Source organism: Uloborus diversus, chromosome 1, assembly GCF_026930045.1.
Source record: "Uloborus diversus isolate 005 chromosome 1, Udiv.v.3.1, whole genome shotgun sequence".
NCBI lineage: Eukaryota > Metazoa > Arthropoda > Arachnida > Araneae > Uloboridae > Uloborus > Uloborus diversus.
In genome coordinates, this window is record NC_072731.1 from 56,237,021 (window position 1) to 56,260,185 (window position 23,165).

The 23,165-nt window shown below is 32.3% G+C and overlaps 1 protein-coding gene across 1 annotated transcript in view; it reads right to left on the minus strand.

The window, feature by feature from the left end:
* Positions 1-23,165, minus strand: part of LOC129229798 (uncharacterized) — a 124,386-nt gene that overhangs the window by 31,788 nt on the left and 69,433 nt on the right. The window contains exons 10-16 of the mRNA XM_054864178.1: positions 19,691-19,991; positions 17,190-17,356; positions 16,163-16,384; positions 13,938-14,084; positions 10,371-10,519; positions 8,158-8,292; positions 7,845-8,079 (exon numbers count right to left, since the gene is read on the minus strand). Coding sequence (XP_054720153.1) covers positions 7,845-8,079; positions 8,158-8,292; positions 10,371-10,519; positions 13,938-14,084; positions 16,163-16,384; positions 17,190-17,356; positions 19,691-19,991 — 1,356 coding nt within the window. The remainder of the gene's footprint in view (positions 1-7,844; positions 8,080-8,157; positions 8,293-10,370; positions 10,520-13,937; positions 14,085-16,162; positions 16,385-17,189; positions 17,357-19,690; positions 19,992-23,165) is intronic.

Here is a 23,165-nt window from a genome sequence, read left to right on the forward strand (position 1 = left end):
TGTAATAGGTTGGTTACATATCCTAAATGAACTAAGCAGGGTAGTTTGTCCAAATTTGTTTAAACATTAATTTTGCGCCTACTTGTCCAAAATATACACTACTGCAACAATACACACAAATTAAAAAATTCAATAATTCTTTCTTCCTAGTTCCAAATCATTTCCGAAATATCCAAGACAATGGCAGGCGTCATTCCAAATATTTTATTTTTTCAATAAATATAAATGTACAAGAAAAATGAGAAACCCTGTAGGCAATTCTAGGTATGCTTCAACTTTTTGAAAAATGTTATTGTTGAATTTCATTCAAGTTTAGGGTCAAAGATGCAGGGCTCATAGTGGGTGGAAAAAAATATATAGGAGTTTAAAAGGAAAAATATAGGAGGTTGATAGCAAAATATATAGGAGTTTGATAGCAAAAGCTATAGGAGTTTTAAAGGGAAAATAAAGGAGTTTGGTATAAAAACATATAGGAATTTCAAAAAGTATAGCATCTAATATGTTTGGAGCACCATACAAAAAGGAAAAAAAAAAGAAAAAAAAAAGAGCGCCAGTATCAATACAATTCTATAGTGCATGAAGTCATAGCAATGTGAAGAGTCACAGATGCGTGAGCAAATGAATTTTTGTACTCGCAGTTGCTTATGTGAATCATGTTTGAGACAATTTTGATTCAATTAAGCAAAATTACGTGTGCATGCTTTTCTTTTTTTTAACGAGGAATCCACATACAATTTCAGAGAATTTTATTAAATTCTGGTCAAACGATATATTATTAGAAGTATACCACACACTCAAAATATCCATTCTTTGATTATTTAAAAAAATATTATCACACAACAGTACGAAAAAGCAATTACAAAATTCAGATTTTAACTTAAAGTGCTTCGAAAAATGCATCTCTCATTGATTGCTGAAACTAGATAATAATTAATTTGGACATTCTTTTTTCAATGTCATAAATCTACCCATAGTCCTCGGTATTGGTACCTCATTGCTTCAATGCTAACATTACCAAATAAAAGTCAACTCCATGTCTCTCTCGTCTCACTGGTTCTGTTGGACATATCATAAGAAAATTGTTACAAAAAGTGTGCAACACTTTGCCTCCCCTTCGTTTCACTATTTACAGGGGGGAAAAAACTAATTTTACTAATCGGAGGCAAAGAAAAAAAAAAGAATGCAACATGTATTTTGGAGAGAGAGAGAGAGAGAGAAATGGTGTCAGTCTCATGCGCTTGATTCATTAAACAGGCAGAATGATAATGAATGAGACAAAGTTTGAATGAGGCATTACTAAGTTTCTATCATATTTGCTTCAAAAGTTGCCTTTCAGTACCAACTGTACATTTAATCATCCACATAACTTGACAGTATTCTGGTTCCTTAAAGTAAAGCCACTCTTTAGTAAATTCATGTTTCTACACCATGTATTTATTTAAAAAAAAAACAATCCGCAGTGAATAAATCTTTTGATTCAAATCCAACTTTTCAAACACATATAAATTAATAGAATTAGAAATTCCAGAACTAGTGTTTGATTCCTGACATTGAACGTAGCAGAGAGGGTCGCATGGATTTGTTTTTCTAGTTGTATGTTGGGCACTACTGTTCTAGAGTAGGTATTAGAATTCCCCATTTCTGTTGTATTCTATCTGACTGACTACAGATCTTTATTTTCCAAAACCTTCAACAAATTAAGATTAACTCTTATAAGTTTAATAATGAAGTTTTTACGAGTGATGGAAATAAACTACGATGCAATTGAATTGCGTTATTTTGACTGGGCGTGGCAAAATCAAGAACGTGCAAGTTCGCTACTACAGAATATAAAATATAAAAAGTATTGAAAATAATGGTAAATTCAAAATGAGTGATATCTAAGCAATAAAAACATATTGCAAAAAAAGACGAGCGGCTGCTACAGAAGTGGATGCAATGAGATTTTAAAATTCAGTTTTTCCAATTTTCCAGTTTTAATAGATTTATGTGCATTAAATCACTCAAAATTTCTAATGCTCTTTGAGCTACTTTTTTTTCTCTTTGCCCAGGACATTTTCCATGACTTTAAATAAATTTTCATGATTTTGATTGAAAATTTCAATTTTCTATGACTTTTTCAGGTCTGAAATTGGCTTAAATTTTTCCCATGACTTTCCAGGATTTCCATGACCTGTACGAACCCTGTATATTCAACTAAAAACAATAAACAACACCCTAATAATTCAAAACTAGGTTAGTTAAAACTAATTAAAATCATTAAATTACTAAATAATTTACTAAATCCGTAATTTCAGAATAAACTGATGTTTAGTAATGAATTTTTAAATTATCCTTGGAAAGATTCCGCTCCTGCTATAGGGACACTTAGTTGACAGTCCCAAAGGTGACGTGATAACAGGGTTCGGCTGCATGTGCGTCAGTACATACTGGTGTGTCCAAAAAAGCTCAGTACTTTTTGTGAGGATACAACTTTCCCATGCTGAAGCAATACTGCTGATGTTTTGTTGCAGTTCCAGAATAGAATAAAAACTTAACATTTGATTGTTTCACAAGTCAACATTGTATTAAGATCAGAGAGACATATACAATATTAATGTAAAATTTGGAAACCATTCACAGGGAAACTCAAATATCATTTTAAGAGCACAAGAAACTACAAGTCAAAGTGTAAACTAGAATACAAGATTTTTTAAGACACATGATATTCTAACATTTTTGAAGACATACATTTCATTATGAACATACTTTATGCTGAAGGCAAAAATGAGCTTTTTCATCAGATAATCTTACAGGTGGCAATTTTTGTGATTCTAGATAGCTATAAATTATGAGACATTTACATAAAGATATGTTTTAAAGCCTATTTAAACACAATAAAACAAAGGAAAAAATTGTTTACCGTGATTTAAAATTAGACTTTATGAAATTATTTGTGCATTTTTTTCACATCAATTTGCATTAATTCAATTGTAGTTGGAGCTGCTGAAAGCAATTGTAACAAGAAGCAACCATTGACACAGAGGAGGCATTTCAGCATTTCATTTGGTGGGTCGAGTTTCTCAGATATGTATTACCACAGTGCGGTGTCAAATACACATTAACTAACAGGAAGTGGTCGTAAAATCGGTTTAATATGAATAAAAATTAGTGTTTAGAAACAATTAAAATTTTGATTCACTTTCTAATAAGTTATCATACAAAACATACTAAAGTTGTAATACCTTTTCGAAAAGTTTTAATGCATGATTTTTGGAATTTGGAAGAGCAGGGAATCGTGTTACTAATTTATCAGTGCCCAGTGTCGTGCTGTTTTGCCAGTACAGCTAAATAGAAAAGATGGTGAAAAAGCTCACGCCCTTTAGCATGTATGACCTTGCTGGAATTTTTTGCCCATTGTGCTTCAAAAAAAAATTCTCTAACCTCCTGAAACATAAAAAAATCTTTCTCTACTAGCTGAGCTGATTGACATAATTAAAAAATAATTGAAGTAACAAAGTAATGTATGAAAAAACTTTCTATAACTTTCTCTTCAAAACCATCCAGGCAACTTCAAAAATTATGAGGGGCTTAATTTTTCATCATTGAATAATCTAGTCTTGTTGGCACTCTCAGCTTCAATGAGATGTCATCTGCCTCCAGCTCTGTTATTCACTATTCCAGAATGATGAGTCAATAACATGGACGAAACTGCAGTCTCTGGATGTGATAACCGGTCTTGTCGGTACATTGCTTGTAATTTTTCTTGCCTCATGCTAAAAATTTTACTCATAATTGAAACATTTTATTTTTGTTTTCAAAATCCAATTCAGATAAAGAGAATATTTATCCATAAAGGAAAATCTGGATTCTGTATGGATCCATACAGGAATTCATACAGAAAAATATTTATCATCAAATCCTGTTTTAATTTCACTCAAAACTGAATCTATTATTTCATACAAAATATTGAAAAATCAATGTCTGGCTTCACATCATCATGTGGGTTTATGTCACTTTTTTTTTTTTTTTTTTTTTGCGCTTTTTTAGAATTGGCTCAGAAGAAGAATTTTTTTGAAAAGTTTCAAGCTTGATTGAAATATACATCTATGTAAAATATATTTTCAGTTTCAATTGTAGATTGAACTATTGTAGTATGGTGCGCAGATCAATTGTAGATTGAACTGTGGCTTGGATAGTCCGAAAAGTAAGGGCAGTGGGTTGAAGATGTTTTGATAGAGTAAAGCATTTTTCAAAAACTTTCCTCAATACAAATTGAAAAAAAATTCAATCAAACGAAGTCATACATGCTAAAAGGGAATGAGCTTTTTCACCATTGAAAGAATCATTTTGCAATAATTCTTCCAGTCGTCAAATCATTGCTTTGAAGTTATCCAGAAATGTTTTTATGGCTTTAGCTCTTGATGCCCACCTTGTGTCACTCCGAGATTGCATAATTATTGAGCCTAATAAAAAGTATTTGTTGATATGTTTTTTTCATTCAGTAATCATATGCATTTTTAAGAAGTTCCCATGAAAGCCAGGGCTGATCCTAGGGTGTCGGCCGCCCGTGTGCAAAGACCTAATGTACCGCCCCTCAAGAGCAATTCGCATATTTTGACTAATCTTTAACGTCTATATAAATCTTTCTTTAAATTTCTATGCCAAGTTCGAATTTAAAAAAAAGGGGAGGGGGGAGGACAGAAGAATGATCTTATAAAAAGGAAGAAATTTTTATAGTAAGAAACTCCTTAGGTACAATTTATATCTTTGAAGAAAGTAATAGATACTAAAATTTACTAGTCGTAAAAACGCATTTTATAGTAAGATAAATACCTTTGTGCTGTTGTAAAGAAACAAAAGTAACAACGTATAAAAGCACAAATTCGGCAGATTACCATCTGCGAATTTGTGCTTTTTATACTTTGTTACTTTTTGCATTTTATAGTCTTTCTTCAGTGACATCAGAAAAGGGACGGAGGAAGGGGAAGCATGGGGGGAGGTGTCACACGTTCAGGGGAGGAGGATTGCTCCAAGAAAATTATCGAAATCGGCGTATGAAAAATATTTTTAGTTAATCTTTAGTTGTGTTTGGTTGCAAGGACAAAAGAGTCAAGTATATTCAAGGTGCGTGGAGAAATTTTCGAAATTGACGTCAAATATAGCAATTTTAGGAACTTTTTCGAGACTTTAGGTGAAAGTAATGTTGCAGTTCTTTCCTAAAATTCTTTCAAAATTGAAATCAATTTGAAGCGATTTTTTAAAAACTGTAGCTTAGGAAGGATCGGCGTTCTTCCCGAAAAATCTCCGCAACTTAAATTTTCAAACCCGCAATTTTGGGTTACCTTTGTTGACGTTGCAAGAGGGAGGGAGATTCAATCGTCTCCCATCGAAAGATTCCGAAATATAAGTTTGAAACGCAAATTTAAGCGTCTTTGATGACGGTAGGGGATCTGGCGGCTATCCTCCAGTAATTTCTCAGCACTATTTTTTCAAAAACCCGTTTTTGGCTAGATTTGAAAACAATAGGGGAAACGTAAAAATATTCTGAACGAAAATATTTTTCGAAACTGAAATCCATTATAGGCTATTTTTGGGAAGAAAGGATTTCGGAGCTCTTAAGCGGATATTTCTAAAATCACAATTTTATATTATCTTTGGTGACGTTAACAAAATTGGGAAGCTTCTACGGATCTTTCGGATGTTTTTCAACATTAATATCTGAAAAATATAACTATAGACTTTTGTCCACCTCACCTTGACGATTGATGGATATGCCCTAGCGCCGTAAAAAGTTACTTAAGCCTGGCAGTTCTCCTCCGGAATTCTTTAGAAATATAAGTCCCAAAATCGTATTTTAAGCATTGTTTGATAACGATGGGACTAAGAGCGGGCGGGGGTTCAGTGTGCCCTCACGAACTGTGTTTTTGAAACTGAAGTCAATTTCAGGCTAGTTTTGGCAGGAAGCTGTGACTCCACGGAACCGTCTAAAAACAAAATTTTCTAGTATAGTGATTGCGTTAGAGAAAAGGGGGATTTGGGGTCTTTCCCCAAAAGTTCTTGAAACTGATGTTTGAAAAACGCAATTTTAGTTTGTTTTTCAATACGTTAAGTGAGAGGGGGTGGAATTAAGGGCTTCTCTAAAGACGCTAATTGAGACTGTCTTAGGTAGTAATGTTTGCGAATGGATTTCGGGGTCCTCCACTACAAAGATTTCGAAAAATGCCAAAGCAATTTTATATGACGTTAGATGATAGGAAGGGCTGTCGTCTGGAAACACGTTTTAGATTTTGGAGCCAATCTTTTTAGGCTAAGTTTGATTAAGTTATTGTTGAAGAGGTGAATCAGAGACTTAATTGGGTTCTTAAGATCGATGGTTCAACCAGCGAAGTTTTCCGAAAGTAAAGTCCTAGAAACGCAATTTTAAGCCTTGTTTAGTTTCATCAAGGAGGTCATGGCATCCTTTTGGATCTTCGTTTTGGAGCTACATTTAAATTTGCTTCCCGGGGCAAGGGTCCTGTCCTTCTACCTGATCTGAAACCAAGCAGTTTATTCAAGATTTTAATCAGAAAAACTGTCCTAAAGGGGGAAAAGTACAACATTTTAGTTTGTCATTCATATATGTTACTCTCAAGGGAGTTGCAATTTTCTACTTTCTCTCCACGCATCCATGATTGTTAAACAGAGTTTATTACATAGTTTGTTGTTTGAAATGCTTGCGAGAGTATCTAATCAGTATAGCTTTTTTTTAAATAAATAAAATATGTCTTCATTGTTTAGGTCTATAAAAGCTTGGGGGGGGGGGGGTAAACATTAGTGGCCGCCCTCAGTGCTCCTTTTAGACGGCACCATTTCATGCTTCAGAAGGGGGCCTTTCCCCTCCCCTGTATCCGTGCCTGATTACCCGTTCTGTCACAAACTTTGCAACCAAATGAAGCATGTGTTAAGAGTAGATATTAATGGACAATGAACTAACACAATGTTCCCTAACATTCTATTTTTCTTAAACTATGCTATGCTGTCGAGAAATCGACATATATTTTGACAATTGAATATTTAAAAATCAGCATATTTATTCTACTTATTATAAGTTATCTTGTGAGAATTTCTTGAGGAATTTTGCTTGATTATAAGAACTATATGATGCGACCTGCGGCCGCCCCTCGCTTTGGCCGCCCTTCTGCGGCGCACACTCTGCACACCTGCTAGGATCGGCCCTGATGAAAGCATTTAATGCATTGAGCAGCTGAACGTGTTTCTAGCAGAAGAAAGCGATGAACACTCATTAAATAAGTATACACTTAAAAAATGAGCGTAAAAGTGAATGTAAAATATTAAGGAATTTTCTCGTGAAAACCTTGCAGCCACACCACTTTGCACGAGCCTCTCATATTGGACAGACCATCATTACACCGGGCACACAAGTATGAAATATTTAGCCTATATGAGGATATGTCTTTTTTAGTTAAAATTAACCATGGTTCTCTATCAGCTTTCTATGTTTTGAAAAATACTTCAAGGCCGGAAAATACTTCATGAATTTCTAAGTCGTCATCCAAACAATGAAAAACACTTTTTCTAGTCTGGGAATGTGTTGAGTTTCATCAAATAGTTTCTGAGAACCAGCGAGATTTTTTTAATGAACAGATTTCCAACTTACATAAGTTGAATTCACCCATTTTCTATCATTCTATTAAAAAGATTTGGGGGTGCGATCGCCTCCTCTTGACCCCCTATTTACCGCCCCAGCATAGACACAATCATAGAGGTCATGTTAAAAAAAAGGTACAAATCTAATAAAAAGTATGGCACGCATTAAAAAGAAAACTCTAATTTCTAAACACAAAAAGTGAATAACAAATTACCTCCAGTACGTTTTGTATTTTACTAATTTGAAGCTTCTGTTCCATAATAATATTTGAAACCAATATTTCATTTAAGACAACAGAAATTTCCTTAAGATTTAGCCACAAATCATTCATATCTTCATGGTCCTTAGGAGTACTATCAGAAAACTTCGTCCATTTTTTTCGCATAGTATATAGTTTACTAAACAATTCTTGAGGCACACGTTGACATTCATTCTCAGTTTCAAGTGTCCTATAAAACAGAAAAAATAATTCATAAACTATCTAATACAGGCCAAGTGAAATCTTGGGTAATTAAAACATACAGCACCTTTTTTTACTAAGTATATATTCGGGCTTCCACAAAGATGCGATAAAAACAGTTTGAAACTGTTTAGATTCATGTATAAATTCATTTTTCAGCAGGGAAAGTATTACACATCTTGCATCTATTTCATTATGCAAACTAGAAAGAAAAAAAAAGGGCAAAACTATTACTAAAAGTACATGAAAAGAAATCAGCAATGTTAACAGTCTTCTTTTGGATGCAAAATCGGTAGCGAATATAAAATACTGAAATTAAAAACAAATCTTGAAATAATTTACACCTAAAAAAACACCACATGTACAAAAAAACATTATTTAAGGTCTAAATGATTTCAACAAAAGCAAGTTTACATGCAAGAAGGTCAGTCAATTTCATTATTTAGAAGTGCTCAAAGGGAAGGGGAGGCAAAGACAGCAGCATTGAAATTTTTAGAATGAACTGTCGTGCCTGAGTCATGGGCTTTTTTTTTTTATGGAGGCCTTAATTTGATAATCTTTCATCACTCTTTCTTCCACTAGATCAGTGTTTCTTAAATTGTGTTCCGCGAAACCCCCAGGCAGTGATGTTTCCATCAATTTTTCTGGGGGTATACTCCCAGTAATCAGTGGTGGCTTATAGGAGGGGCCTCCTCACTTTTTTGAGAAAATAATTTTTACACGTATGTACCCACGATCTGGCCCCCTCACTTTTTCAAGGCAGGAGCTGCCACTGCCAGTAATCCATTACGCACAATTTGTGCATTTGATGTGTGATCATAATACATAGTGTGTCATAATATGAAAAATTTTGAAACTTGAGGGTACACACTATATGTCTAAATACTCCATTAACTCTTCTCCCTCCAGGCAATGCCATCTCTTTCCATAATTCTTTCAATTTCATTCTCTTTGAACCTCCAATTGATTTTTGGGGAGAGATGCACTTTCCTGAATTTGAACTTTTCCACATTGCATATGTGGGAGAGGGGGGGGGGGGGGCTAATTTGCAATAATTCTATTGAAATCGAAGAAGACTTTCTTGTATGAAGAGCTTGTGGAGAAGAAGTAAAGTGTTTTTCGTGCTATTTGACCATGCGTTACGTCACCTGCGTAGCCATATTCAGCCGGTAACTGTGCACTGATTATGTTCCTTTTCAAGGAGATAGCAAAGAATATACACTTTTAAAATTAGTAGCCAAGTTACTAGAGTCGAACTTGTTGATAAATTAATTGAAATAATTTTCTTTAAACCATATTTTAAAAATCTGTTTTCTTTTTTTTTTTTTTTGGTTTTATTTGAAATATTTTCCATTTTGGAGGGGGGGGGGGAGTTAGCTGCCCTCCCTTGCCCCTCTGGATATTGCCCATGGCTCCAAGCAAGAGTCTACATTGCCTATGAATAAATCTGCTTCTGAATGTACTCCCCTTTTTCTCCACTTGTTCTCCATCAGTGTTAAAAAACATTTTTGCAAAGGAAAAAAAAAAAAATAGTGCAATCAACTAACTTACTTTAAAAAATCCTCGATTCAATAATAACAGAACTTTAATCTTTATCTTGTAAAAAAGCAAATATTTAGCTGAAACATTCTAAGAAACTCAATGCAATGTAATAATGATTCATTTATGGAAGGGGAGGGGGGGGGGGGGCAATTGGTTCTTTTGGCTTTGAGAAATTAATTAATTTACATATATGTGGGTATGTTCTTTGCTGTTTTTGAGAATATAATATACACTTAAAACTCTCAAGTGAAAAATTTCCTCTACCAGGTTGTTATGACAAAAAAGTCATTCTTAGCTTGGATCTTGTTCCTCAATTCTATTGATGCAATCATAAAGGCTGAGACTATCTCTTATTGGTATCTTAAAAAACCTTACAGTCAAATTTACCACTTCTAAAACTTAGCTCATAGCCACTGTTCCAAGTAGCTCACTGCTACAAATTTTTGGCCATGATATAATAATTATTCTTCATGAAATATCATATTAAAACCTTAATATGAAGTAAAATTTTTTTGGGGTTTATTAATATTTCTTCTCAATGTTAATTATAATACTCATCTCAAAGATAATTTATCATGAGATTAAACTTCTTAACTGCTGTTATCTCAGGAAACAAGTTGTTACTTCAGAATCCTTTTACACTACATGATAAATCAAAAACAACAGAAACTTAAGGTTGTCACCATTAACAAATATGTAGTATATATGAAATCTAGTTTCATAATAATGTAATAATACCTATCGGAAGATGCATGTAAAACATCTTGCATTAAGCCACAAAGCAAGAAAAGGTCTTTAAAGCTCAAAAACTCTAAGAAAACAGGAAGCGTTTTCATCAGTTCTCTCCATAAACAAGTTGTGTAATTTTGTTCGTTTAAAGAACACATCTAAATTAAAGAAAATAAGATTAATTTATAAAATAATAAAATTTAGATAACACGATTAACAAACTTATAAAGCAAACAAGCATGCTACATTACCTATAATCTAAGAAGACAAGACATTAAGAACTACCTAAGAAAGCAATTGTGTTATTTATTATTTATGTTAAACAGCTGGGATTACATTCAACATTTCTCAGGGATGAATAAAAGTTTTCAGCTTTGATTTTACATCATGGTGTTTTTTAAAAAATAATAGTTTAGATTAATTTAAAAAAGGAAATAATTGTTATTAAGTACCTCTGATATTGGTAAACTTAAAAGTTTTTCCCGATCACAAAAACTTTGAAATGTGGAGGTTTAACTATACTTCTCAAAGCTTAAGAAAACAAACTTTTAGACATTTTCTTTCCTATAAGTTATTTCTCTAAAAATATACAGTGAAACTTGTCTGGGGTAACCAACTACTGTTCTGAGAAAAATTGGTTGTTGATGAGAGGCTGTGGCTCAAAGAAGTGTTAACATAAGTTTTCTTAAACAACTTTTGATAACATAGAACTCTGAAATGGCTGAAAATATATTAAATAAAATCATAAAATTATCAGTTTTAATATTTAGCATACGAGTATTTAAATGCAGCAACTAATTTGGGATGAGAGAGTATATGCTTTCTTGAAAGAGATTGCTGCTGTTATACAAAGTTCTGTGTTCATAATAACCTTTTGAGTGTTTTGGAGCACTTTTGTAAACATCATTATTTAATAAAAATCCACACCTGGATAAATTTCAACACTTTGTAATTAGTATTATAAAAAGAGTAAGTAATATTAAAAATGTATAAACTATTTCTTTTTTTTTCTTAAAAGCTCATAGTTATTTTTAAGTATTTGATTGCACAGAAAGATACAGAAACGATTTTTTGACGATTAAACTAAGATACTAGAATACTTCACTTAAACTAGCCAATTGCAGTAAGAAATTATCCAACAAACCATTTTTTCTAATTCTGAAGCAAGAATCAAGTCATTTTTTCTTTAAAGACACATATGACAGGGTGTTAATTTATTTCTAATAATACAAACTAGTTTGAAATGTGCATATTAGGATAATTAAAATTCCCAGTAAGAAGTTTACATGATTTTTTTTTTTTTTGAGAAAGTTTATTCATACTTAAGTCAAATGTTTAAGAACAACTTATAGCTATGTTTCAAATTTCACTACAAATGGAAAAAAATCATTTTGAAATAGAAATAACCTAAGCTTTATGGGTTTTAAAACCGTGTAATATCATTGAGTCAAAAAAAAAAAAAAAAAAAAGATGAAGTAGCATAAATATTTATAAAGAAAAAATTCTTACCAAGGCTGATGGAAATTTCTCTATGTTATTATTATTTTAACTGCATACAATGTTTATACAAATATATAGAGTGTCCACCCTATTGGTGGACTAACAGCTAACTTCTAAACCGTTAGAGATAAGCGTATAGTTCCAATTGGAAAAAGTCTTTAAATTCCGCAAAGAATCAAAATTTAAGAACGTTTTGTCAAAAAATCAAATTTTGAAAAAATTACAAAATTTAACTTTTTATACAGTCCCCCAGTCCTAACAGTTATATTTAGTAAAATATTCTTGACGCACTAGCATTATGAACTAAAAAGAATCACTCTTCTAGGACCAAAATTGACCGAGTTATGAAGTTTTGAAAGATTATGATTTTCCAAGATTTGAGATTTGATTTTATGACGTCCACCAGATAGCTCATAAGGGGATGTATGCTAAATTGATAAAATGTGTTAATAGGTTTTAATTTATTTTGGGTTCTTGTCATCAGGGGCAATATTAATGGTTGAAAAGACTTAGCAAGTGCAATTTTAAGCTCAAAGTCTTTTTTTTTGGTTAAAAGGCGGGAGGGGGGGGGTATCAAAGTGGTTTGTTGTTTTGTTTTAAGAACCTCTAATTTCCATTCCCCGAATATCATTAAGTAAATGGACATCAAAAAAAAAAGAAAAAAAAAAATTAAAATCAAATACTATTGTTTAAACAATTATATTCTTTTTTTTTTTTTTTGTTGATTTTTTTTTTTTTTTTTTTTTTTGATTTTTGTTTAATGTCAGGGGAATTTTTTGATCAATCACGAGTTGCTTATTGTCCTCACTTTACCAAAATTGATGTTGCTCTGATTTTTCCGATTGCTATGATGACAATTGTTTTATTATTTATTTAGGGAGTAAAATTTTCGTCATCATAGTTACAAATCACCTGTGGTTTGATTTTATTCATATTTTTTTCAGGGCTTAACTCAAGACATACATAAAAAAAAAAGGTTTCTTTGTGAAAATTCCTTTTTTTTCAAAAAAAAAAACCACCTATATAGATGAACTTAAACAGCAAAACTTCATCTTCATACAAAATTTCAAGATTACTAATTCCCATCATATAAGATAGATCAGAAATAAAAATACATGGCGGTATACACTGTAAATAATCTTGATGATAAGTGTACTCGAGGATATCGGCCATAAAATCTTTATCTTTATTACCGCATCCTAAAAACCACTTCTTTTTTACGGATATATGTTGTATTACCTATTCTAGAAACCTAAGTCAGAACATTATAACGGGTGCAAATTTCTTAGTCATTTCTATTCCATTCCATTTGTGGAAACAAGAAACAAAAACGAATAGGCTTTCGCAATTCGTGATTGCGAAAAACATACACTCCTGTTTGTGAAAATTGCAACACCACGAAGGACTTACGTGAGGGAGCTGAAAATTGCAGGACACATAAAGTAAGGCATGATATGCAAATGATTGGAATTGCAGATCGCTAGTGCATGTGTATGCTGAGCAGCGCCCTCTGAACGGAGAATCAAACCGAATATAAATAGACGGCTGTAGCGAGGCGTGTATGATTATCGGTGGTTGTATGCTAGAGTAAACATTAATTGAATCTTTACTATGCCTCTTCGACGAAAGAAAGCGAAATTTGAGCAAATTTGGGAGTTTGAAGGGGCAGAATCTTTGGCCTTCGTGAAACTGGATTGTCTTATCGTGCAGTAGCCGCTCGTGTGCAGCGTAACAGCAGCACAATCATGCGTGTTTGGAAGCAGTGGATGAATGAGGTTTGGACAGCTAGGAAATCCGGGAGTAGATCCCGAAATGTGACGTCAGCTCGCGATGACAGACACCTGGTGCATATGGCGCTGACGGACCGCACAGCACACATTGGTAGCACACGTTGCTGCAATTAGAGCAGAATTTAAGCTCACTAAAAGCTACTTTCCAAAATTTTACTTTTATTTTTTATCCATACTTAAAAAAAAGACATGCATATTTTGTAAAATTTTCAGACCACAAGGGGAAATTTATTCATGAAGCAAAAATTTGAAAGAAGAAATATTTTGTCTGAATTATATAACTTACATCCAAATCCCAAGAAAGAACAGAACTATTATTTTCTTCAAGATGTTTCAAAATAACTGATATTGTCAACTGCAAGTGACTGCTTTCATTTTGAAACAAAGAATTTTTGTAAACAAGTATCTTGATTTTTTGTAGCAACAGGCGAAACTATAACATAAGAGGACACAAAACTTTTTACTAAAGAGCAACTTTCATGAAAATACATGGCATAACATAAATAACTACATCTTTTTGACAAAGTAATTTAAAATTCCATTAATTTTATAACTAGGAAAAATCATTGAGCTACAACTACAAAATAACAATGAATTTAACATTTCTAACAAAAAATATTCAGTCCATAGTTGACATTGAATAGGGGGGGATTGCTAAAAGGAGGATTCATGGGGTCTAGACCTTCCCCCCAAATAAGCAATCAGATTCAAATATGAAAATTTAACTTTTTCACACATAATTTTTCTGTTTGTTTAATAAAAGAAAACTTGAATTTGAGCAAATGACATTGTGCGTATATTGATGGGCCCCGTACAAAATGAGATCTTGGCACGCCATTAGTAAAATCTTAGCATGACCAACGACTTGTATCTAAAGCAGAATATTACTATTACATCATTAAAAAAGAAAACAGTTTTGGATGTGCCATACATAAAAATTGATACAGTTTTAGACATGTATAACTTTTGTTCAATAGATAGACATATCAAGAAGTAATGAAGTATATATATATATACTTTTTTTTGGGGGGGGGGGAAGGGTAATGAGTAAATGGTAACAAATTAACAAAATAAATACATATTTTAAATCTCAAATAAGTCTAGAAGTGATAGCTCAATTGTTCTTTCAAGATAAATATACATTTTTTATTGTAAACTAATAAGATGTTAGGAAAAAAAAATATGAAAATAAAATGTTTAGTTGGAACTAAGAACGAAATTGAAAAAAAAGAAAAAAAAAATGTTCTCTTTTAAAAATGAACTTAAATTTTGCTTTGAAATTTTTTTGAAAAATAATAAAAGTACGTAAGAAAATGTATTTACAGGGTCTGTTCAAAAAGTAATGACCCAGACTTTATTGTGATGCAACTACCCTTGGCAACACGATGAAACCGGTGGGGTAATGTGATGGGGGTCTACCCTTTCAACATAGCAGGTTGCCAGTTTACTCTGAGCAGTTTGAGCGTAAAGGCTTGCTTTTGCGTAAATTCTGTTTTTGTAGTTTGTAACAAGGCGCTGTGAACCAATCGCTCTTTAAGAGATACGCCATTAAATTTTGTGAAAAGCTAACCAAAAGTAATACAATGCAACCAAAACATCCGAAACGCATCATGCATTTTGAGGTCACAGGCAGGAAGGTGGCACAAGGGGTTCATAGAGGAGCGGGAGGAGGCCAAAGAACATGGCTGTATGTGCCCAACAATGTCTAGAACCAATGAATAGGTGGATTGTGTGCACATACATTTGCTTCCCAACTGTTGATTGAGCATTCGGCAAATTGCTGACACCCTAAACATATGCATGGCTATGGTACATGGGATAGTGACCTAGGATATGGAAATGCGAAATGTCTGAGCAAATCTTGAGCCCAAAGTGCTAACAGAAGATCAGAAAGAAATGAGAGTTTTTTGCTCTTAAGAACTGTTAGAGTCGACTCAAGATGAACAAGAGTTTCTTAACTCTGTTGTAACTGAAGATGAATCCTGAGTGTTCAAATACGATACGGAATCGAAAAAAGCAGAGCAGCGAGTGGTACATACAAATTATCTCCCTGCCTCAAAAAAGTGTGAATGAGCAAGCCTCCCACATCAAAAAGATGCTCATTGTTTTCTTTGAGCCCCGAGGAATTATTCATTCCTCGGATATTACAACCTGAACAAATGCATAAATTCCTCATAGTATGCATTTGTTCCTCAGAAAGTGATTTGATTTTAGCTTTTGCTGTCTTGGTGTATCACACACCTCCCAAAAGAATTTCACTCCTCTAAAAACAAGGATATTTTCAAATTACTAGCTATAAGTCTATGTATAGTTTTATGCATTTATATGAGGTTTTGGTATTTAAACAATTCAGTAATTGGATTTTCAAAACTGCATGATTTTGAAAAGTAAAATTAGATGAAAAAAAAAAGAAAAAATATATTATAAAATAATATATAGAAAAAAATATAGTAAATATATAATTATAAATGGCTGGGAGCAAAGGTCAAAGAATTAGAAATTAGAGCCTACAACAAGAAAACTTTGAAGTTTGTTTCCTCCCTCAAGCAGTAATAACAATATGACAGAATGCTTTCTTTCAAAAAAGGGAAGTGATACTGATAAATCCAGAGCATGATCAGGAAATTTTAGTGTAGAAGAATCCTGTAGCTTTTCTTCATAAGCTTCATAAGCAATCTTGACTTCTCCAATAGCATAAGTCAGGGCAAGAAAAGAATTCTGAATTGGTTGAACCTACATAAATATAAAAGTAAAAACAAATCAATAAATATACAGTCAAACCTCCCTTAACGGACACTCTCCGTTAGCGGACAGTTTCTTGAATCCCCAGACCGTCGAGATAGGCATATAATGTATTTCACTCTTCGTTAGCCGACACTTCTGTTAGCGGACAGTAAATCAGTCGAGTTTCGTTTTATTTTTCTGTGTCTGGTAAAATTTTTCGAAGCACTGCTTTCGGAGCAAGCATTTTTTCTGCTCCTTTAGGATGTTCTGGGGATAACCAGTATCAATAAGAGGATTAACACTCCTTTTGCTTCGAAAACAAGAGCCATTCAAGTCAAACAAACTTTTAAATCAAAGCTTATTTCATTTCATGCACGAAATTCCAGAAAAAAAATCTTTCTCATTTTACACAGTACTTTGCTTTATCAGTTTGCATGGGAGAGGAATTCATTCAAAAAAAAAAAAACTCTTGTGCTACTTTAAGGTTTCTCCCCCCCCCCCCCACACTAGATTTTGGGAGACAAGCATTGCGATACATAGTGCATCACATATTATTAGAGGTATCAATAATGCCTTTTTTATATGTAGCAAATACAGGCCTGCGAATTAGGAATTTGATTTCCCGTTCTTGGTAGAATTGGCAAAAACTTTTCTTGTGTATGTGTGTGTGTGTTTTCATCTAACATTTATCTCAATTATTTAAAGCATATAACATGTTGCTAAAAATGTGCAATGCATTGTTCATTCTGTATTGTTATGTTACATTTAAAAACAAAATCTCGAAAAACAAGTATTTACCAATTTCTTCTATTACCTCTTTTTTTGTTTCCAGCAGGATAGCAATGTTTTTCTGCAACTCAAGATAGGTAAGGTCAATTAGTTGACCAAATCTATTATAAATATTTGCTGGTACACTATCATCAAAAAATTTAGAATGCATTAAAAAGGTAGAAAACAACTGGACCGTAAAAAACAAGGCACCTGAAAATAGAAAGTAAAGAACATAATAAAATTTGTCAATAGTTGTATGATAATATAAATAAAATAACTTTTTGGAATTTTAAATTTCTAAAGTATATTTAAAGAAATAAAAATGATGCAATAAAAATTTAACAAGCATTTGAAATTTTGTCCAAACTATATTTCATTTTCTCTCATGATCAAATTCACTCCATCGTTTAGCTTATGTCTTTGAAACAAAATTTTACATGTAAATATGTGCATATCTCTGTTATTTCTATTTGATGCAGTAAGCATTATGAATAGAAATAACATGAAGCAAACATAGTAAAAAAAAGTATGAGTGATAACTGAAAACATGCAAAAGTAAATTGTGAAATGAAATGAGAGAATGATGGGAGGAGATGAGCACTTATCAAAACCAATCCTGGCCAGAGGTCTATTGTACTAATCCTCCTTATGTTAGTGAATTTATTTTGCTTTACAAGGTAAGATGGTGGGCAAAAATAAGCAAAACAAATCCTTGCTTATGATAAAATATTGAGTGCATGCATTTTATATTGTAATAATTACTACTATTTCAAAAAATGTTTTAAACATAAAACATGTGACATGATTTAAGCATACATCTTCATTCACTTGCATAACATAATGAAGAAATTGAAAAACTTATTTATTACAACAAAGATCTACAAGCAAGTACAACCCAGTTCATTTATCATTTATTTGTAATTTAAGTTAACAGACTGTGTCATAATTGTAATTTAAATGGAGATTGCAATTTAACCCAATAAATTCTAATCCAGGTCAGATAGGCAGACTATTAACAACTAACTCAACAATATCAATATTAATAATAACCCTATATAGATAATGACAATTTTAAATGAGAAAGTCTCTTACATTCTTTTTATTCCATCAAAGAGAGAGAGAGTCTAAGCCTGCAATTTGATTATGGTTTTTATTTTTGTTTGTTACCAATATTAAATTTCAAAGAAACACAAAATTAATTTTACTTGCGAACTTTGCTTAAACTAGCAGATAGTCTATAAATATGTATGCATTTTAGGAGAAAATAAAGCAATCTATACATATAAAATAAAATGTTTGTGTGTGGCGTGCATCCGGGAAAACGTTAAGGCCTAGAAAGATAAAATTTGTTACACAGGTGTAGTTTTTACTGACGGTGTGTACCTCTGGCTTCGATTTTTGATATTTTAATTAAAAAAAAGTTATTTAATGTTTTATGCTATTTTTAGCACTTTTTACCTCACAGACCCTGAACCAATTGCGCTAGACATTTATTTTTCATACTCAAGTGTAGGAAATTTAATTTTGAATTTGGCAACCGAGAACATTTTGAAGATTTTTGAATTTTTTATGAATTTTTGAAAAAAAAAAAAAAAAAAAACTCCTTTACTTTTGCATTTTTTTCTGAACTCATCCTTCAAAAAGTATAAAAGATTCCTTTCTAAAAATTAAGTATGTAGTAGTGAAAACATTTCACCCTCTTCAGAGAAAATTTTTTTTAAAAAAGATGCAATATTTTTTTTTTTACAATTTTTTAAATACAGAACGAAGATATGAGCTCTCCCTTCACCGAAAATCCGCTGTCTTCTTGTGATCGCTCCGAATATGATGTAACATGTCCACGTGATCTTACTGAAGCAACTAGCTTTTTTTTCTTTTTTCAAAGGATTCATTCGTTTTTGTTTTCTTTCAGGGTTTTCATTTGTTTCTCCCCCCTCCACCCCGGACATTTTGCTAAACAGAAAATTTAGAGTTGGATCCAATAGGTAGATAGATATTGAGCGTACAAAAAATGTTTTTTTCGAATTAATGCTGTTTTCATTGAAAAAAATTGTTAATTACCATCAGAGGTAGATATGCATAGATCTACAGATAGATAAATATAGAGGTGGTATAGGTCGATGGACAGCAAAAGACAGACAGGACCGTCATTTAAGGAACTTCAACAGGGGTTAATAGTCCCCCCCCCCCATTTTGAAAAAGTGATGCTTTCACATGAAAATAGAAATGCTTTTTGTTATTTTCCGACAAAATTTGCATTGCAGTACACCACCCTTTCCCCCTCCTTTGGGAAAATGCCAAACAATGGTACTGGAAATAGATACAGATTGATAAAAACCAGCAGCAAATTTTTTAAACAGTTGTTGAAGGCAGCAATCTTGGCCTAAAATGGTGTATGACAAATAAGCCAAACAGCCGCCATAGGCAGCTGCTTGCATAGAAAGGTGAATAGGGTAAAAAGGCAAACCAGCTGGTCGTCCCAGGCGGCTAGTAAATATATTTTAACAAACAAATTGAAATGAGCATAAATTTTTTGTCAAATACCTTTACTCTGCTTAAACATTTGACTCATATCTCCAAATGTCGTGTAAGTTTCAATAAAGATTTTCCATAGTTCAGCAGACTGGCCAAAGGGCATTTCCTGGACAAATTTTGCAACTGATTTCAAAATAGAAGGATATATTAGTCCCTCAGATAAGTAAACTTCAGCACAATTTTCCTGAACACATTCAGTCAAAGCCAGTAGAATCTTGACAAACAGTTTTGGAAGTTGACGCAACTGAGAATGAACGTGCAGTAGTAAGATGAAAAAATTGCAATATTCTTTCTTTGCCTTTCCATTTTGCTAAAAGAGTTGAAAACAGTCACAAGGAAATGAAGAAAACAGAAATAATGCATATATGACACATTAAAAGTACAAATTCTCAACAAAAGAACAATTCCCAACTATATACAGTGAAACCTCGCTTAACGGACACCCCTTTAAAGTGGACACCTCTCATTATGGAGATTCTTTTATTCCCGTCCCATTTCTAGGATAAAACCATTAAAAGTCCCCTCATTAAAGCGGACACTCACTTAACTGGACACGGACACAACTTTTCTTGTAAAAAAGCTCTTTCTTCTCTCGTTAAAACGGACACCAACAGACAATTTCAGCAAATCTTTCTATTTTTCAGTTGAAAAAAAAGAGAGATTTATAGAAAAATCCTAGATTAGGATTCACTTCCAACACAGGATTTGTTCAATAATCGACACAAAGAGAACCAGAATTAGGAACACCTTTGCTCCATCCACAACAAACCATAAAATTTATTTACACCATTTAGTCATAGAAGCAGATGAAATTGGATTCTAAAACTCGGATTTGTTTTTGATTGTTCAATTTATATGCAATATTACTAAATCACTCAATATTTCTAGCGCTCTTTTAGCCATTGTTACTTTTTTACTGCCCAAGACATTTTTCCATAACTTAAAACAAAAATCTATGACTTTTAATGAAAATATTAATTTTCCATGACTTTTCCATGTCTGAAATTTGTGTATTTTTTTCCACGACTTTCCAGGATTACCATGACCCGTACGAACCCTGTCGACGTATCTTCTGAAGAAACAAAAATTAGAAGCTTATGTGATGCTCAAATATACATTGATGAACTAATTATTTTTTTACACTGAAAGAAATAATAAAATAGAATTAAAAGTAACATAAGAACTTCAAATTTATCGTGAAGATATGAGCAAAAACTACTTGAAACAGACTTCAATTATATTATATCTTTTTTCTACGAAAATGACATAGGTTTGTTTTTGTACTGTTTCTGCATATTTTGAAGTATTTTATTTCTTGAAAACATTGAATTAAAGCATATGTAACACTTATTAAATTTCGTTATTTTTCTTTAATTGCAAGCATATAACTTTATCTCAGAATAAGTTTTCTTTTACGAAGCGTCATTAATTATTCTGTAATAAGTAGATTACTTAAAAACTTGTCCCCATAGTTATCCGTAATAGAGAGGTTTTACTGTATAATTGAAAGACAATAGATTGTCATTCTGTTTACGTTTACAAATAATAATTATCCGTTTGAAATAAAAAATGATTTTGATTGATGATTAATGATATTTATAATGTTTTTATAATAATGAATTTTTCTAACAAAAGACTAATAAAAATTAAAAAGCTTTTTTATTTTTACTTTTTGCACACAACAGCCCAGCCAGTAGTAAACTTAATTTATGGTACAATAACATTTTCAAACTATCAGAATGATATTAATAAATTTACTGAGAATAGCATGTTTGAACAGGAAGTCAGAGCACTCTGAAGCTGGAGCTAAGCTCTATATTTTCTCAAGCACTAGGGCTCCTTTTTTTTAAATACATATTTTTTTCAGTCTTTTAAATAGATCTGAAAGAAGTTTTGTTCAAGCAAAATTATCATTTGAGTTTACTAACTTGAAATTTTAAATTAGCGATTTTAATGTCTTTTGCTAAAAGATTAATGAACGAACAGAGCCTCTCCATAAATTATAATATTTACATTCTTTCTCTTCAGCCTTTTAAAATCTCTTTCGTATTTCCAAGGCATTAAAAGCATTGTTACAAGTCTGTGAATGAGACAATCAGCATTTCATCAATTGAGTCTACAAAGTAAATTTGGTAACGATGTAAATTACAGTCAACTCTCAATAACTCTGAGTCCCAAGAGATTGGTTCAAACCTTCGAGTTATGAGAAGTTCCCACAGCCTTCTCAATTGTCGGAGATCCAAAGAAAATGTCAATTGCCCACTTTTGACTCCCCCAGATGACTGGTCCGCTTTTATCATGGCTTAAGCATCTGCTCTTATTCTGAATCATCAAAAGAGGTTCAAAAAAAGGGGGGGGGGAACAAAATCAAAATGGGCTACAAATTGGAAGGCAATTACTGATTGCATAAATTTAGCCTTTCTCTATCTCAGAGGGTAAGACTGTTCCGAGGGCTAAAAATATTGACTTTACTGACCAAATTTATAAAATACTGACCAAATACTGACTAAAATTCAAAACATTTACAAACTTTGGTCTAACAAAAAGAGTATCATACTTAGTGAAACAGATGGCTAACTTTATTTGTAATTTGCAGCAGCATAATGCAAAGTTAATTTGGTACATTTTTTGACTGAAAGTTATGAGTTTAATTCATATATTTACTGTGTAATGAATAAAACTTTTCTGAAACGAGGAAAATAAATTAAATGATTTGCAACTTTCAAAATATTAACATTTTACACATTCCCATTTTTTCTCTGAAAAGTCACTGGAAAACAACTTCAAGAAAAATTCTAAAGCCTGAAAATAAATTGCAAAATATATCTAAATTGCACACTTGACCCAGTTAATTTTTAGTTTAAAAAATCTTACAGTTTAACACAGAACACATTTAGAAGATTGTTTTAATTTTCAATAAACAAATATTTTTGCATGTGCAGAAGCTACTTACTTGTACCAAAAACATAGACAAAAGCATAAAATACAATTCACAGTAAAAATACAAGCGGAGGAATTTTTACATAATAAACAGTACGTGAAACACAAACTAGGGTAATTTATTTTTAAAAAACATCATGTGTCGAATGTATTGGGAAAACTTAAAAATAAGATCTCTCGTAATTATTATACACTTTTTAATTTATAAATTATATTTAAGGTTGAGAAACACAGTAACAAATCTTAATATTAAATGGTGTTTCCATTATCTCTAGTTACTTCAAATTTGAATGTATTGGGTGTACTTCATTTAGGGTGTTGTATTGGGTTACTTCATTTGAACGTATTGCATACTTGCCAACCTTCGAAGGAAAAAAAACGGGAGATTTGACTAGAGGTATATAGGTGATTCACCATCGACATATTCTCGCTACAGAATTATTAAATCATGCTTTTAAATAACAAACACTAAATTTAAAGTGAAATGGGGATTTTTTGCAGATATAAGCAAATTGGTAGTAGCAAGAAAAATATACTGCAAAGG